The sequence below is a fragment of the Dreissena polymorpha genome, chromosome 15 (assembly GCF_020536995.1).
Source record: "Dreissena polymorpha isolate Duluth1 chromosome 15, UMN_Dpol_1.0, whole genome shotgun sequence".
In the NCBI taxonomy this organism is placed as follows: domain Eukaryota; kingdom Metazoa; phylum Mollusca; class Bivalvia; order Myida; family Dreissenidae; genus Dreissena; species Dreissena polymorpha.
In genome coordinates, this window is record NC_068369.1 from 46442831 (window position 1) to 46462260 (window position 19430).

The 19430-nt window shown below is 36.2% G+C and overlaps 1 protein-coding gene and 1 long non-coding RNA gene across 2 annotated transcripts in view; both read right to left on the reverse strand.

Moving 5' to 3' along the window:
- Positions 1 to 8852, reverse strand: part of LOC127859724 (uncharacterized) — a 316758-nt gene extending 307906 nt beyond the window's left edge. The window contains exons 1-2 of the mRNA XM_052397231.1: positions 8529 to 8852; positions 8052 to 8138 (exon numbers count right to left, since the gene is read on the reverse strand). Coding sequence (XP_052253191.1) covers positions 8052 to 8138; positions 8529 to 8852 — 411 coding nt within the window. The remainder of the gene's footprint in view (positions 1 to 8051; positions 8139 to 8528) is intronic.
- A 2490-nt stretch (positions 8853 to 11342) lies between these two features.
- On the reverse strand, positions 11343 to 13548 carry LOC127861040 (uncharacterized). Its single transcript, XR_008040050.1, has 3 exons — positions 12977 to 13548; positions 12467 to 12622; positions 11343 to 11858 (listed from the first exon to the last, which is right to left on the reverse strand). It is a non-coding gene; the product is annotated as an uncharacterized LOC127861040 (long non-coding RNA).
- Between the last annotated feature and the right edge of the window lie 5882 nt (positions 13549 to 19430).

The following is a 19430-nucleotide window of genomic DNA, read 5'->3' on the forward strand; positions in this document are numbered from 1 at the left end:
ATAAACCTGCGGGGACTGCACAGGCTTATCTAGGATGACACTTTACGCAAATGCATTAAGCCCAGTTTACCAAAAACGCGACTCAAATGATTCGACTACACACGCCGCTTAACTCCCGATAAAGGGCTAGCCGACAAGGGCGTAGTTGTTCTCGCTTAAAAAAGTCGTAATGGAAACCTCATTAAGTCCTCATTAAGAAACCTCATTAAGTCCTTGCCTCATAAACCGGGCATTTTGCACGTGAATGACTCACTATAGTGTCCGAGTAGGCGAACTTATTTGAGTATTCAGAGGCATATATTGTATCTTCTTAACGTTCATCCGCCTCAGTTTAATGAAAGCCAGTGGCCTTTTCCAAAACCTTTTTTAATAATTGATATGGTCAGGCGATAGGGGAATTTAATCAACACACAATTTCACCATATGGACAGTTTTAAAAATATATTTATAGGGAATGTGTGACTGTTTTAGTTTGAAAGGGTACATGTATTTTAATCTCTGAACGTTTTTGAACAATATCTCATGTTAAATAATCGTTGTTTTTGGTATTTTTAATTCACCTTATAAATATTATCAATTATTTTACAAAACCAAAAAGGCTACCTTCTATATTTTCTATCTGGAAAGTTTTTTTATTCAGCGGCACATAAATACGCAGACGAAGATCCCTGAATACGTACGTATGAGGCACGTGGGTTCCGTGCCGCTCCACGTGCTAGCGGCCTCACACATCCGCTTGGTTAGCCCAACAAGTTCTATTCCTTGTATGCAGGAGTAGTAAATTGCTTGTTCCAACCCCAGGCCGTTTGTTGTGCTCACGCGCCCGTTCGCAGGAATATCCGGCTCTGGGCAACCTGATTGAGATAAACCTTATTAGAAATCAATGCGATGTAAATCCTTTGAAGTTCATGGTTTTCATCAAATCTCTATAAAGGCATTGCAACCTGCGTGATTAATAAATAATGCGAATGATTTAAATGAATGGTTTTGTTTACCTGCACTTTCGGTTGCTCATGTCATATAAAGTAAGAACTAGGGCACATTAGTTTGCATTGGTGATAAAACAGAAAAATATATTTATCAGTTATGTGGGTAAATTAACCCAGTGGGCACCCAATGTTGCTGCAACGTTGTATTTTGGTTACATTCAAACGTTGCAGTTTAGTTGTCACAATGGTGTATTTGAAAGTTTTCCTGACGTTTTTTTCCAAACGTTGCTGCAACGTTGTATTAAGGTTGCAAACGCAGTATTTTTAAATATATTATTTAAATATATTTTTTAATCAATTATAAAATTATAAAAAAATAATTCTTCTTTCGATTATTACGATATGGAAACTGTCGAACCGTTTCTGGAAAGGAATGTCTACGATTATAAAATCTCTCCTCGAGTAGGAATCGAACCCACCAACTCCCGTTCGCTGGGCGGACACCTCATGCGCCAAGGCCATGACTCGTGAGCCCATAATGAGCTACCACAATTGAAAAGGCTGAATTTTGGCGGGGAATTTAAATGGCTATTCTTTATTTGTTTATTCTTAATTTGATCTATTCCAGATTTCCATATAATATAATCAAGAAAATATCTACATTATGACTTAGTTTTTTGTTTTGTAAACAATATTATGTGAAATGTTATAATATTTAATGACTTTTGACTCACAAGGTTAACAATAACAAGATATGATTATGAAAAAGTGAAATTCTCTGACAGCATTATAATCCTCACAAACTATGACTTCCACCAGGATTTGAACCTGGATCTTTCACATTTACAGTGAACATGCTACCAGTTGCACCATGGAAGTTGGGGTTTGGTGTTGGACTAAAGACTGCAGCAATGAATTTCCAGTGTTAATGCAATTATCTTAAAATGTCCAGGCACACAACACCTGTCCCCTTATTATATATATAAGCGTCTTTATGTGAACTAAATCCAAAACTCAAGTTACTTTTCCAGTAATTGGTCACAAAACACTTCCAGTCTCCGTCAGGGTGTTTCATAACCTGGGTTTGTTGTAATAGATAGCAATCTAAATATCACTGTTGAAATAGTTCACAAAGCACTCTCAAATATACTGTCTCTATCAGCAGATGATATATATAATACACTGTCTCTGTCAGTAGATGATAATAACACTCAAAAGCACCGTCTCTGACAGTAGATGATATTAACACTCAAAAGCACCGTCTCTGACAGTAGATGATATTAACACTCAAAAGCACCGTCTCTGGCAGTAGATGATATTAACACTCAAAAGCACCGTCTCTGATAGTAGATGATATTAACACTCAAAAGCACCGTCTCTGGCAGTAGATGATATTAACACTCAAAAGCACCGTCTCTGGCAGCAGATGATATTAACACTCAAAAGCACCGTCTCTGGCAGTAGACGATATTTACACTCAAAAGCACCGTCTCTGGCAGTTGATGATATTAACTCTCAAAAGCACCGTCTCTGGCAGTAGATGATATTAACACTCAAAAGCACCGTCTCTGACAGTAGATGATATTAACACTCAAAAGCACCGTCTGACAGTAGATGATATTAACTCTCAAAAGCAGTGTCTCTGACAGTAGATGATATTTACTCTCAAAAGCACCGTCTCTGGCAGAAGACAGGGGTTTTTCTGTCTATTTTGGGAAAAGGAGTCTGACCAAATTGGGAATTTTTTATCGACAAAATTGGTCATTTTGGGAATTTTTGCCTCGATAAAACGGCTCATTTGGGAAAAAATTGTGAATTAATCATGCTTAAATAATTCAGTGGTTTAACAAATAAATTTGTTTTTATTTGGTTATTTTGTCTTCTTTATGTAAACAGATGCAATATTGGGCATGTTCAACGTTAATTCAAGTACTGCAGTATTGTTTTTCAGTTACAGTTACACTCTGTGATAAGAACTGAACAGTCAAAACCTTATAGCAAATATTTTTGACCAAAAAAACACTGGTTAGTCACACAAGTTATAAGATACTTCATATTTTTTTTTTTTTTTTTTTTTTGGAAATTGGGATTTTTTTTTTAAATTTCGGTTTGGGATCGGGTCCGTTTGCTTTGGGAGTGCCTCCGTTGTCCGGAGGCGCAGACAGTGCTGAAAAACCCCTGGAAGATGATATTAACACTCAAAAGCACCGTCTCAGGCAGTAGATGATATTAACACTCAAAAGCACCGTCTCTGGCAGAAGATGATATTAACACTCAAAAGCACTGTCTCTGGCAGTAGATGATATTAACACTCAAAAGCACTGTCTCTGGCAGAAGATGATATTTACTCTCAAAAGCACCGTCTCTGGCAGAAGATGATATTAACACTCAAAAGCACTGTCTCAGGCAGTAGATGGTATTAACACTCAAAAGCACCGTCTCTGGCAGTAGATGATATTAACACTCAAAAGCACTGTCTCTGGCAGTAGATGATATTAACACTCAAAAGCACTGTCTCTGGCAGAAGATGATATTAACACTCAAAAGCACTGTCTCGGGCAGTAGATGATATTAACACTCAAAAGCACTGTCTCTGGCAGTAGATGATATTAACACTCAAAAGCACCATCTCTGGCAGAAGATGATATTAACACTCAAAAGCACTGTCTCTGGCAGAAGATGATATTTACACTCAAAAGCACTGTCTCTGGCAGTAGATGATATTAACACTCAAAAGCACCGTCTCTGGCAGTAGATGATATTAACACTCGTAAGCACCGACTCTGGCAGAAGATGATATTAACACTCAAAAGCACTGTCTCTGGCAGATGATATTAACACTCAAAAGCACCGTCTCTGGCAGCAGATGATATTAACACTCAAAAGCACCGTCTCTGGCAGTAGATGATATTAACACTCAAAAGCACCGTCTCTGGCAGAAGATGATATTAACACTCGTAAGCACCGACTCTGGCAGAAGATGATATTAACACTCAAAAGCACCGTCTCTGGCAGTAGATGATATTAACACTCAAAAGCACCGTCTCTGGCAGTAGATGATATTAACACTCAAAAGCACCGTCTCTGGCAGTAGATGATATTAACACTCGTAAGCACCGACTCTGGCAGTAGATGATATGAACACTCAAAAGCACCGTCTCTGGCAGTAGATGATATTAACACTCGTAAGCACCGACTCTGGCAGAAGATGATATTAACACTCAAAAGCACCGTCTCTGGCAGTAGATGATATTAACACTCAAAAGCACGGTCACTGGCAGCAGGTGATAAACACACAAATACAGTCACTTGCAGTAGTAGATGATATTAACACTCAAAAGCACTGTCTCAGACAGTAGATGATAAACGCACAAATACACTGTCAATATTAGTATGATATTTATGCTCAAATACACTATGTCTATAAGAACTAAAATAAGCAAAGGGCAATAAATCCATGAAGTTTCATGTTAAAATCTTGTATAGTATCTGATATATAGCCCTGAAAAATTACATCATACAAAAAACAAAGGGCAATTACGCTTATTTAAGAAAGTGATGAGTTATGCTTTTTTGGTCATAACACTAATCTTAATTGATATATGTAAGCATCCACGAAGTTTCATGTTGAAACCATGTATCCTATCTGAGATATAGTCCTGAAAATTTACATCATACAAAAAAATGGGCAATCTCTTATTTAAGAAAGTAAAGAGTTGTGGTTATTGTTCATGGCACTTATCCTTATTGATATATGAAAGCACCCATGAAGTTTCATGTTGAAATCGTGTATATGTCTGAGATTTAGTCCTGAAAAGTTACATCATATAAAAACAACAAAGTGCTATAACTGTTTTTTAAGAAAGTGTAGGGTTATGGTTCTTGAGCATGCCACTTTTCCCCATTTATATCTATACATCCATGAAGTTTCATGTTGAAATCTTTTATGGTATCTGAGATATAGCCCTGAAAACGTACATCAAAAAAAAACAGCTAAAGGCAATAACTATTATTTAAGAAAGTGTAGAGTTATGGTTCTTGTGCATGGCACTTGTCCTCATTGATAGTTATACACCTATGAAGTTTCATGTTGGTTTTGGTTTTCTTCCATAACCCTTTTTCATTATTTCCGATTTCCAGTCCTCAAATGACTGTGTGGCAGAAGCCTTACAAAACCAATTCATGAAGTACTGGACATGATCAGGCGGAATACGTTCATGGCCACACTGTTTACAAACAGGAACTTTCTTCCTTTCATATTTTCTTTTCAAAATCCCTTCCTTTTCCATGTCGAGCTTTCGCTTCCTGTAGCGTTGAGTTGAGTAGGGGATGTTTGAGGTACCAGGAAATGTCACCGTACCAGGAAATGTCACCGTTTGCCAAGGAGCAATATGTGAAGGACCAGTATTGTTTGATATAGTGTCCTTCATATCCTCTCCGGTTACAACTTCAGATGTTACTACCTGAGACGGCTGCTTAGGAGCAATAACAGTCATATTTGATGACTCAGCTTTGATACTGGTATATTTTACCTCTGCTGTCACTGTTTTAGACTGCTGATTGGGCCTCTTTCTCTGCCCTTTAAATTTTGCCAATCCAGCAGTATTTGTTGGACATGGGAATACGTGACGTACAGCTGTCCCTGTTGAAAGTTCAGCTGGTTTTTCAACCGCAGCCGGAATGCCCACAGTGGTTGTTTCTGATGGCTCGACAAACCTCACGCCCTTGGTAACAACAAGTTTGTCAAGGTCTTTGGCACGTTTGGTATACCTGAAAGAACATCAGAGTTATAGATCTTGATGATATTTAGATTAAACTACAGCTGCAGATAATTTAAGACTTCATAAACAATTATTTAATATATGAACCCATGAGAGCGGGTGCTCATTTATAGTGCTTTATTGAGAAATTACCAGACGATAATCATGTCATATGCTTTTGATTATTTATTGAGAAATCAGTATATGAAAAACAAATAAATTCATTGAATTGATATCCCTCGCCTGAGAGCTTTATCTCGGATGAGCATGTTCATTTTCTAGGTAAGGGAGATGAAGGTGATGATGGGGAATTTCAGAAATGACAAATTAAAAGACAAAATGGCCACCAGTCAGACACAATGAATCGAATAAAAAAATATCTCTGCGCATATTGGTAGAAAACACTTCTATACAATTTTGTTGAGTTCTGATGCTTGGTTATGGAGATACAGGGGATGATGTAATGACGAGCAGACAACACTTATTCTATAACCCCCTGACCTTCTGCTGCAGATAATACCAAGTAGACATAATGCTACTAAGGTTTGACATATACTAGCTATGAGTCTAAATATTTACTGAAGATCATTAAATGAAATCATTAAAAAAAAGAAAATGTGCTCATTTTAGAGTTAATTCACATTTGTCACATTTTTAAAACTAAAATGAATCATGCAACATACAAAAAGTAATTTTGTTTGCTAATATATATCAAATATATAGCTTCAGATGAAACATTTTCTATGTTTTGTTTCAGAGGAGGCAGTTTTTGACTGCTAAGATCTCTTCATACATCACGACAGACAGCAATTGGAGGATAATGGCCTCTGTATACCTGTTGGCATTTGGCCAGCTTGCAGGTACTGAATCAGGTCCACCACGCATGCACCTAAAATAGCACATGTTAAATAAGTACAAGAAACAATGAATTTTACCAATTACTCCATATTATTTGTATATTATACAATAATTTGATTGGTCTTAATCAGCAGATATGAATTAATTAGAAGCACTGAAATCATCATTATGGAATTTAGAAAAAAAAAGTTGACGTTCAGAACTTGCTTTCTTACAACAATGTATTCTTTTGTCACAGTGGGGAATAACTTGTTTCATGTTCTTGACACATTCAAATTTGCAAATATGGAGTAATGGATTATAACATGGATTATATCTACCAGATTCTGCTAAAGCCTTCTATATAATAAGATCTCTTCTGTCCTATTTAGTTTGTTGTTGTTTTATTGCCATCGTATTCATTGCTTAAAGTAATAAGCATTCTAGTTGTATCATATCAAAGGCTTTCAATGATACTTCTTTTGAAATATTGTGAATAATAAATATACAACTAAATTAACCTCACCCGTTTTCTATGAGAAATAAGAAAATATGACATATGAGTTAATATCAACCCCCCCCCCCCCCCACACACACACATGACCATCATTGTCAGTTTTGTAACTGTTTAAAAGATGAAGGCAAACAATCAAATAATGATAGACTTTAAGGTAAATGTACATTGCCATTAACCACCACAAACATCACAGTCATTAACATATAGATTATTACCTTTCTGTACTTTCAACTCCTGGTACAACATTGGGAATGGATTTCTTGGCCTTGTACCGTGCCCTGGCTTCCTTGGAAAATCTCTCAGGGAAGGAAGTTGGTCTTTTGTCGTAATCAATCAGGTTGTTCCAGAGTTGTGTATAAGACGATCGGCTTCTTGATTAGTGAGGTAGGTGTTCTTTCGGAGAATAACCAAACATGCCGCTAGCTCCTGAACTTTGCCATACCCTGGAATGTTGTTAGGCCCCACCGATTCCTGTGTAAAATCAATAAATCCATAAGATATGTGAATCAATTGTTGAATCATGTGTTATTGTTTCAGGCTTATTCAGAAGTATTGTCAAGACTATTCAATATGTACTGCCTAATCCTAAACTCTATTAAGAAATATCGGAATGAGGCATACCTAGGGTTACCTTGGACTACTAAGACGGTTCGAATCATATGATGAGCGAAGACAACTTAACAACCTTTCATTAATCCACTTTCAATGCACGAGTACTGGCAAATAATCAAGAAAGCAGAATCGAGAGTGATTAGTTAAACTTGTAAGAACTTGTTTCACAGTTGATGTAAATTAGAAGGTGTACACTAAACTAGTTATTCATGCTTATTGGATAAACAAAATATACATTTGCAAAGTATATTGCATTAAGTCACACAACAAATAACTTTCACAAGAGGATGGAATCCAGGACAGCTTAATTCCAATAAAAAAAGAAGTTGACCACTGCATCACATTAATTAAACAAAACAATCATTAAAAAAAATCCAATTAAGCCCATAAACTTACCTCACTCTCTGATTCATCAATGGAATCATCTTTCAGAGATGCAGTTGACAACTCTCTTACAGGTGTAGGAGATGGCTCCATATACTGCTACAAAAAGAAACAAAGTTTAAAAAATGAAAATGTAAAAGAAATCTGAAAAACAGTGTCAGAAATATGACAGGATACAGGTGCTTCCTAATTTTTCCATTATTCAAAAGTCTTAAATGATACAAGAAAATCTTTGCTCTAGACCTTTTAATGTAATTGTTACATCTAACAAAGTGCTTTCTTCCATGTATTACCCTTAAAATTGGATATGAAGTTGTTACTTTCAACATTAATGTTGTAGTTTGCAGAATTAATCTTTCGGAAAGGAACAATTAGCCAATCACGAACAATCTCAGCTTTCCAAAAAATTGTATCTTTAACTTTTCAAACATGTATACAAAATTATTAACTAATCCATTATAGAGTAGTCAACGCATATCTCAAAATTACCTCTGTTGTCTGGCTGTCACCAGTTTCATTCCGCCATTCAGCCTCGTATTCCTCTGGTGTGGGAATCGGCAGGAGAGTTGCTTCAACAGCTGGTTTGGTAGAACTGAAAGGGAGTGGATGTACCGGTACTTGTGGAAGTGGAAGGCTACTAATGTCAAGTACAGCATCAGACGACTCCTTCAAACCAACAGTTGAGATGGTGAGGTCATCGATCTGATCTGCATCTTGAAATGAGTCCTCCGCCTCCTCCAAGATAATGCTCTCATCGTCTGCCTCGTCTGGAACTGTCTCAAGGGTCTCTATCGCCTTGACGAAAGCCTCCATACGTTCACCAGTTTGCTTGTACAGGTACTCGATGCCAATTTTTTCACCTGTAGAGTTTAACACTTTAGAATTGATTCATTAATAGTAAAGTCTCACAGAAAATGTGTTTAAATGTATGTGTGATTTCAGCACCGTTCCTTCTTAAGTATCAATTAAAATCACTTTTTATTCCATTGCTTATTTCAATGAAATGAATGTTTTTAAACAAAACAAGGCTTGTCACCATAGAATGACATATGCCCCCTTTTTCCACATTTTTCGAAACATAAACACAAAGTGTGATGGAATTTCAGACAGACAGACAGTGCGATCACTATATCTTTTTTATCAAAATAAAGTCACAAGGAAAGTATAGTGTATCAAATGATATCTAACATGTTGTCTCTAAGAGTGGCTCATATGAAAATGGTTATGTACTTAATCCAATTATATATTTACAATTACGTTTACAATTTTGACAACATTTTGAAGTTGTTGATCTGGTAGGGAAGACATAGATGTGGGAAAGGGAGAAATTGATCATATTGGGCAATCCCTCATTTTCCAACAATTATGCCTAATGTCCTCTACAAGAAACTGGTTTAATCTTAATATTGTTTGGTTATGGGTTACATCCCACTAAGTGTACATCTTGATCATTTAATCAAAACATGTTTGCAACTTGGCCTTTCTACTTATCTTTGTCTGTATTCTTTGGAGACACAAGCTGGCTGCACGTATAAATAATAATTTACCTGTGTACTTTCTTGGCTCGGTATATGATGGGATGATCTTCTTCTTCAAAACCTTCAATGCCAAGGTATTGGTCGTATGTTGGAGAAGACCACTGTATGATGGATGATCCGAGGTCGCGGCAGTTGCTGTTCGTTCCCGATCTTTATTCCATCTGTGGAGACCATCTAGCAAATAGGCCTGGAACAGGACATCACTTGCCAGGGAACCTTTGAAAAGTAATCATAATATTAAAATTATTAATATAATCTGAATAACTCTTTAATTAAGGAAGAAAAGGTTTGTGGTTTTTTAGCAATGCTCTTTTCCTCATTGATATCTAAACACTTCAGAAGTTTCAAGTTAAAATCTGATAAAGATAATGAGTTACAGCCCTGCAAAGTTTGTTTGACGGACAAACGCCAAAACTTTCTCCTACCACCTTTGAAGGGGCATAAAACTGGGAGTGTAATAACTATTTTCGGAATTATTCCAAATGACACATTTTGGACTGTCAGAAATCGAAAGAGATTGAAGATGCCAAATTGTAAAAGAATATTAAAAAATTGATTTAGTAGGGTAGAAATTATTGTGATAAAAGGAGAAATTGCTCCAGAAGAGCAGTTTCTCCTTTTATAACAATGATTTCGAGAGACATCTGCAACAAAATCGTTATTTTTATTTAAAATTTTGAATTACCTGGTATAAACCAGTTCAGGTGCAAATGGAAACTTTCCAACGACGTTGATCCACAAGCACATCTGTAGTTTGGTAGATCAATGCCTCCCTTCTTGGTAGAGCCAGTCCTGGTGTAGAGGGATATTACAGGGGGATCCTGAATGCACGCTATGTGGCGCTCTTGGGCTTCCCAGATGCTTTTCATACGGGAGCTATTGATGAGGGGTACACCAAGAGTATCCCTACCCTTTTCACCACTGAAGGATTGAATTAGCTCTCTGAGAAGTCTTGTAGTCTCAGGAACCCCCCTGGTTTTCCGACGGCAGTGCAAAGCTAGCTCATACCGACTTAGGGTTTTGACCACATCCTCATCTGAGAGGTAATGTATGCCTTGTTTAGCAAGTTCATTCTTCTTGGACTGAAGAAGTCGTTGGAAGTCTTCTTCCTACCAAATAAAAATGCAATTGCTCATTAGTCCCATGAACGTGGAATACAAGGCTTGGGAGTGAGTGGAACAACCAGTGGCAATCCTTCTCATGTAGTGCCATATATCAAGCCGAACTACTGTATGCTTCCAATCTGACGGCTTCAACACGTCTTGTAAGGGCTAAGCACCACAGCAGTCGCGATCAAGATAGAGGATTTCTGGAGGAGGGATATCTGCATTTTTTGTAGCGTTTTACTATTCTAACCAACATTTTGGTGAGACCATGTCCTTCAATAGTGGTCATGACTGAGTTGAGAATCTGTCCATGCTCATTACCAACATTGGTGCACCAAAGAGCTGTTTTGGCAGGACGACCAGCCAGCTTCTTGACCACTTTTTTGGTTGAATCCATTTTCAGAATCCTTCCAGACACAGAGGTTATGCTTGCTTTAATCTCATCCAGCCGTTGAAATACATCCTGAATGTAAATATTCATGAACCATCTATGTCTGGGAAGAGAAGCTCTTTCTGGCGGATCATCAATCGATACATTCACAAGTAGACCAGATTGTGATGCATTGATGAACCCTTCGCAATCGGTCAGGTAGTGAGCATTTTGCCTCAGCCATGCCTCATGGTGTTGTTCATCAACCTTGTTTCGTATCTGACTGCAGCTGTTGCCAAATCCTCTATTTCTCAGCAGTAGGACGATCCTCATGTCACAGGCATCTTTGGCTGTCAGGATGCATGGAAACTGCACCCTGTGCCCTATGTCAAGCTGTGACAGAATGGCATGGCTCCAGCTGAGGACACGCCGTCTGCATTTCATGCACTCAAGGTTGTCACAGGCCAAGTTGTAAAAACCATCAATGTCGACGACTTGCCTGACCTTTTGGTTGATACCTGCAGAGGCGAGTTCTTGTTTATCACAGCCTGGATGTGGACAATAGAGCTGGACTTTCCACTGTTTTCTTGGCATCCACAACAACAGGGGCCGTGCAAAGTACCTGTCCACTCCAGGTAAGCTGTTTACTGCTACAGCTGGCTGAGGAGGATGCCACCATAGCTGGTTAAGGTGCTCTGGAACCAGTTCTACCCGCCTGAGCTGGTCCAACGGAACAGGGCTTTTGATATCCACTGCTGATCTGCCTTTGGTAGGGTTGTCTTCCATCGAGCCGGGAGACAAAGGTCTGAAACAGGAAAAATAATATACCATATCTGACACCTGAAGCTTGAACCAACCGATTCTATTTTATATATATATATAGATAAAATAATCCTTTGGTATTTTACAGTTTACAACAAATTTTAGTCCTACCGCTGTTATGTTACTTATTTGCTAGTAATTTTTAGCCAATTGAAAATTACTATCATGATAGTTTTACTATCCAAGAACTTTCATGATATCATCAATATAGAGAAATTACATGTTATATGGCGATTGTCACAATAATATTGGATAAAGTATAACATCTTTTTTGTCAAAAGATTGTTTGGGTAGCAGTATATACTAATAAATTCACATCTGTCTGCGAGAATTCCAATGCAAATGACGGGTGTTTGTTTTCCCTGTATTTAAACAATACAGGGCTTGGGCTTGCAGTGTCTTGTCAAAGAACACTCACATGAGAAATAATCCCAGTGCAACCAGGTTACAAATCCTACACGCGATAGAGGATGGTTACCTGTGTCTGTGAAAAGTTCCTTTGACTTAACAAAAAATGTCTTACAAACTTCATATAAAAGTACATAGAAAAGGTAAAATGTTTTCATAATAAATGGACAATTAGAATCATACCTTTATTTTCACGTTGACCAAGGACAGTATCTGAAGGATGGGTACTTGAAGTTGAAGGTCTTTGATGAGCGATTACATCATCCACTGACTGTTGGGGATCAGGAACACCCGAATCACTGTCACTTGCAGGCAAAGGACAGGTTGGTGGTAACAAACCTAGTTAATAGAATCTACCTTAGAATCCTCATAATACATATTTACACTAACAAGTCAGGTATTGTATTTTTGTCACTCATATTAATATTCCAATTTTAACAGATGACATGTCTGTCCCATAATAATTTAAGATATAACTAAAGGATAAACATATTTAAAAAAAATTACACAAATTACCATATTCATATTTAGTATATGTTCATGCACTCAATATGTAAAGTGTCTCCCTTTCTATGCAATGGTCAGTTGTTCATAGTCTTCTCACAGTAATCAAAATCTCATAATCAGCTTTTTTTTATAGATGGTGTACTTGTATTTCCATATGATCTAATCCACCAGTAATCTGACAATTACCTTGATGAATACTGGGGATTCCTGTCTTTGCACTGGTTGGTTTTTGGGCTGCTAATGGCTTCCCAACAGGTGGCTTTTGGGCTGGCAATGGCTTCCCAACAGGTGGCTTTTGGGCTGGCAATGGCTTCCCAACAGGTGGCTTTTGGGCTGGCAATGGCTTTCCAACAGGTGGCTTTTGGGCTGGCAATGGCTTCCCAACAGGTGGCTTTTGGGCTGGCAATGGCTTCCCAACAGGTGGCTTTTGGGCTGGCAATGGCTTTCCAACAGGTGGCTTTTGGGCTGGCAATGGCTTCCCAACAGGTGGCTTTTGGGCTGTCAATGGCTTCCCAACAGGTAAACCAACATCCGATAACAAGGCTAAAATAGTATACTTGTTATTGTTCAGTCTCTGTATACTAAAGTTAGCAAAATGTCCAATCAATATACTAAGACTGAACACTTTCGCTCATCAGAGATGCCATACAACATGTTTGTGTCAGACAAAATTAGAAAACATGGGCTTAAAATGGTAAGTTGTCCATATTGGTCTCAATTGTCTGTAAAAGCTCTTGTTTGAGTGTTTAAATTCAATTTTACACCATTACAAACATGATTGCAGTTACAGTAGAATTGCAATAACTCGAGCTGGCGATTTCTCGAAAACTGGCGATTACTGGAGCATTAAAAAAAGTCCCTAGCATTTCCCTTTAATGTCTATATAAAAATACCCGTGATAACTCAAACATTTCGATAACTCGAGGTCGTGTGCCGGTCCCTGAAAGGCATTTCACACCTAATTAACTGGCAATTATTCGAGGACGCTTTCTCGTCTGGTCGGTGCTAAAAATATTCGAGTTGTGAAAACAGCGCAATCAAGCAGACACACAACGCTCTATTAGGTGTGAAGTTAGTTGCAGTTTGAGAAACACTGCAAATTGTCATCCTTTGAGAAGCAGATCAAAGCTACACAGTTTTAATGATAATTAAATAATTACCAGCAATCGATAATTATCGCGAAACGTCTTCAGCCATCAGTTCCGGGAAGCTAATGGGTTGCGACAATCTTCAATCATTGACTTTGCGCAACACAACTCTGACTAATGTACATAAAATGCAAAGTGTGTAGTGATTATGTTGTTTTCAGTGTGTTTTTTTTTTCATGCGCATGTATGTACCTTGTGTGCTTTTTAAAAATAATTATGCTGCATGTACAGTGAATATTGATGAGATTTTTCTGATTATATTTATGTTTTGTGTGTATGTTGAAATAATTAAATGAATTTACGATCATCTTAATTGTTTTGTTTATTATTATACTGTAACCTTAAGCGATTTTTACAAAGCCTTTTCTTTCTCTAGCACCCTCTTACATGTAAATAAAGCGTTTGTGGTCAGAAGTTAGCATTATCAACCGAGACAGTGAAAACAAATAATACCATGGATTACTCGAAACCTGCGATTACTCGAGCATCGATGTCGGTCCCGAGCTTCCTCGAGTTATCGCAGTTTTACTGTATTTCAGCAAATGTTCACTTATTCATGATCCTAAAAGTTGCAAATGGGTATTAGCCAAAGGAAGTTTGTCTTGCCTAAGATCACTATCCCATGATTGGCTAAGTCCCAAATTCAACAGCGATAGAATTTAACATTTCATGATAGACTTTACTTTTTAATATATTATCCCATCCTGCTTAATCATCCAAGTTAAAAATGTATCATGATCCCAAAGTCAACTGCATTTAAAGGTAGTTCTTACATTTTAACTTAATCTAAATAAGATGATACCTTTTCGTTGAGCAGAGATTGTTGGTACAAAGAGCTCTTGAGACGACAATTTTCGTGCGTTCTTAGCGTCAACCTCACTTGTGCCTAAAAGCAACAAAATGACATTTAACTTTCATATTTATCCTTATAATGTTGATATGAAGAGTGAAATAAATGGTTAAAGGTTAAAGATCATGGCACAAAATCCCATATCAAACACTGAAATTCAACAGAGTTCATATGATTAAAGTGCGGCTTGAGTCCTACTCCTTAAGAATAACATTACAAGATAATCTTTCTATCAGAAATTTGCTACCAGGTGATTTTACCATGAACCTTGACCTCTACTAGTTTTTACAATGTTATCAGGAAGCAAAAAAAAGCCTATCATAGTGCACATACAAGGGTTAATGTTTAAGTTAATTTTGAACTTGTCCTTGTTCTAGATACTCGTCAAGATTTGTCTCATCCAAGTTAAAAATGTATTCTGATCCCATAGCCTAATTGCATGTTAAGGAAGTTCTAACATTTCGACGTCATCTAAATAAAACAATACCTTTTCGTTGAGCAGAGATTTTTGGTACAAAGAGCTCCCAAGACGAGGATTTTGGTGCATTCTTAGCGTCAACCTCAAGTGTGCCTAAACGCAACAAAATAAAATTTAACTTTCATATTCATCCTTTAATTTATAATATTGATATGAAGAATGAAATTAATGGTCAAACGTTTAAGATCCTGGAACAAATTCCCATATCATACTGTTCAGCCACAGACTTAGACTCAGCGGGTTTTTAAACATTATTGGGCAACGCATAAAATAGAAACTTCAAGTACACAATTTGTAGATACTTAATTCAAATTCCCATATCATACTGTTCAGCCACAGACTTAGACTCAGCGGGTTTTTAAACATTATTGGGCAACGCATAAAATAGAAACTTCAAGTACACAATTTGTAGATACTTAATTCAAATATACTTGACAACTTAAGCTGTAAGAGTATGTCGCTTTAAATTAACGGTACAAGACTTATCATACTACGTTTCCAGTTAGTGTACAAGATATCCCAAAAAGAAACATATACTAGTAACTAGAAACATGTTTTTATAATGTTAAATTCGTAAATTATATCGCATTGTTGTTAGACAGAGATAACAAAATTCCACTTCAAGCGTTTCGGACAAAGGCTAATTCGGATAAAAATGTGAAATGCAGATATTATGTAGTTAATGAATAAATTTGTGTTCAACATGGTAGGAAACTGAAACAAAAAGTACTAAATTATCACAAAAACTAAGGATGCTTACACTATAAGGCCGCAATTTAAAGAATATCTTAAAATAAAATGTTAAGGAACACATGTTCCAGAAGGGCGTGAGTACATCGATACAAGGTTACAATTCACTCTCTTTTACATAGGCTTACAACACACATACACTGAACGAGTAGACAGAGGTCATATAATACAGGTGGTGCTTGAGTCTTTCTCCTTAGGAATAACATTACAAGGAATGTTTCTTTCAGGAATTTGCTACCAGGTGATTTTACCATGAACCTTGACCTCTTCTAGTTTTCCCAATTTTATCAGGGAGCAAAAAAGCCCATCATAGTGCACATACAAGGGTAAATGTTAATTTTGGACTTGTCCTTGTTCAAGATAGTCTCAAGATTTTCACTTATGTAAGCTCTTTTATAGCTTAATATAGTTAACGTGATATCAACAGTATTACAGTTATTTTAGTGGGTTCATTATTACTGTGAAAAGAACTATCACTATGCAAAGAAAAAGTGTCTTGTATTTGTTTTGAATGGAGGATCAAGTGTGTAGCAAATGGGTTTTGACAAAGAGGAGGTCTGCTCAGGGAAATAATACCTACTTTCATCAGGGGGTAGCACGAGCCAACATTATTTCCATTACAGGTCATGATTTAACCGAATATCTGACAGTAATCAAATATTCTATCTATTATATGCTTTAATTATAAATTTATTCAGTTTTACAATTTGAACCGTTATTTCAACAAAATGCATTTTGCGAGTTTGCACTATGACATCATAAACACGCACATTTTAAGACGTTGTTTATATTCATGAAATATAAGGATTTATTTCACTGATATTTTTTGGATTTCACTGCCTAGCATATAATTATGATCATTACAATATCCCTTCAGCAGATTTGGAAGAGGCGAGTTATAATAGTAAAGCGTTATAAAGATAATAATATTCATATTTAAATCCCATTGACGTAACATTCTTACTATAACTATAACGAAAATGTTAAACAGAGAGTTTATTGATTACACACATATATATATATAAACATATATATATATATATATATATATATATATATATATATATATATATATATATATATATATATATATATATATATATATATATATATATATATATATATATATATATATAATAAAAGCACCACAAACCAACAGAAAAAAAGAATTGATTGACTATATACATACAAAATAAAAGCACCACAAACCAACAGAAAGACCAAAAGCACATTTAGTTATCCGCGTACTATAGACAGAAAACATAAGCTATGCAGAGCTTCTAGTTATTAAATGTTTTAAAATCTTAAGAAAAGGAATATTGTAACCTTCAAGGTCCCTAACATTAAAAATGTTCGTCTGATAAATATTCCATTTTTAATAATAGCAAGAACCCTGACAATAATGGGGTTATATTCCTTTTCCCAAAATATTAATGATTTACAGAATCTAGGTTAGAACACTGCACACATATTGTGAAAATTCTTCAAGATAGGTGATTATAATGTTTTAAAAACTCTTGCTTTGATGCAAGATTCTGATCTATTCAAATACATCAACTCTTTCCCTTGTGCAGAAAATAAATTCTAAGTAAAAATTGCAAAATAAATCATTTAAATTAAGATATCCAGTTTAAAGGGGCCTTTTCACAGATTTTGGCATTTTTTAACTTATTCATTAAATGCTTTATATTTATAAATGTAAACATTGGATCGTAAAAGCTCCAGTAAAAAATCAAGAATAAAATTTTAAAAAGGAAAAGAACATTGCCCGGAACAGGTTTCGAACCAGTGACCACTGGAGACCTGCCAGAGTCCTGAAGTAAAAACGCTTTAGCCTACTGAGCTATTCCGCCGAGTACACATACAGGACGTATTTTATACCTTATATAAGCAATCTTCGTAGTTTCACAAAATTTAACGACAAAAACAGAACTCTCCAAATTATTCAATCGTTTCGCGTTGCAACGCTTTATAATTTTTAGGTTTTAAAATCGTCAAAAGATGCATATAATGGCTATATTACACCATGGTAAATGTTCAGTATTACTGTTTCCTCACAAATATCATAACTAAAACGAAAATGTGCGAATCTGAAACAACTTTTTTCAATTTTGTCAATTTACCAAAGCGTGAAAAGATCCCTTTAAAGCAGGTGCGAAAAAGCGTTACGAAAGTGCAATGTCAATCCATTTTTGTTTTGTCTAAGCATTTACTTTCTGCACAAACTGATCCCTACTTCTAAAAGTACCTCTTACCAAGTTTTTAGTCATTTCATGTACTAGGAAAAGGTTTAATGAGTACTAATACTATGCTAAGGAATAGAAGAAGTCAGTTATGTGTGATAAAAGTCACCACTTTGATAAGCCAACATCCACATGCAATGTCATACTTACTAACTCCTCAGTCTGCACAAATAGACTTAAAATATTAAATAAGGGTTTACTTTTTCTGCTGAAAGTGTGTAAAACAAGTATATAGAAAAGAAGGGTAATTATGTTTTAGTTCTTAAAAAAGAAGTTTGTAACACAGATTGAACCTATTATGCCTTCAAGTCACTTGGCAACAACTTATGAATCAAAGCTTAAAATACATGTATGAACAAGCATGTTGAATTGATATCCCCCGCAACCTAAAACGTTTGTGACAGACTGACATACTGAAGGACGGGGATACAAAATATTTAAATACTGGGCATAATGTACATCTATTTAAGTGTACAGTATATACAGTGCATTTACTTATATAGAAAGAGAAAATATTAAAAAGTAGGACAAAGAACACAATCATGACTGTCTAAAATACCAGTCTCTTTCTGGTTTGTTTCTGAGAGCAACATTAAAGTTCTAGCTGTTTCAGTTCTAGGTAACTACGTTCATTTATACTTTTTTTAACCATTGTTGTTCGGAACATGTTTTTTTTATATTTATAGTAGTGTTTGGCAACATTCCTGTTTTTCCTTTTTAACTTTATACATTAATGATTTAAAGTTAAACAAATACATATGTACCTGAAGTCATCTTTTTTGCCATGTCCTGTGTATGAAGAAGAATCTCATCATCAGACATCTCTCCAGCCTGAACTGTGGTTGACACACCCTGAACTGTGGTTGACACACCCTGAACTGTGGTTGACCCACCCTGAACTGTGGTTGACACACCTGCTAAAAATAAAACAAGGCTTGTCACCATCGGATGACATATGCCCCCCTTTTCCACAATTTTTCAAAACCTATACGCAAAGTGTTTTTCCACATTTTTTGAAACCCAAACGCAAAGTGTGACGGAATTTCAGACGGACAGACAGAGGTAGGGATCACTATATGCCCGCCTTCGGGGCATAAAAAGGATATCAATTGCCAGAAACGATATGATCTTTCATAACAAAACATTTGCCTTCATTATATAAATTGTATGT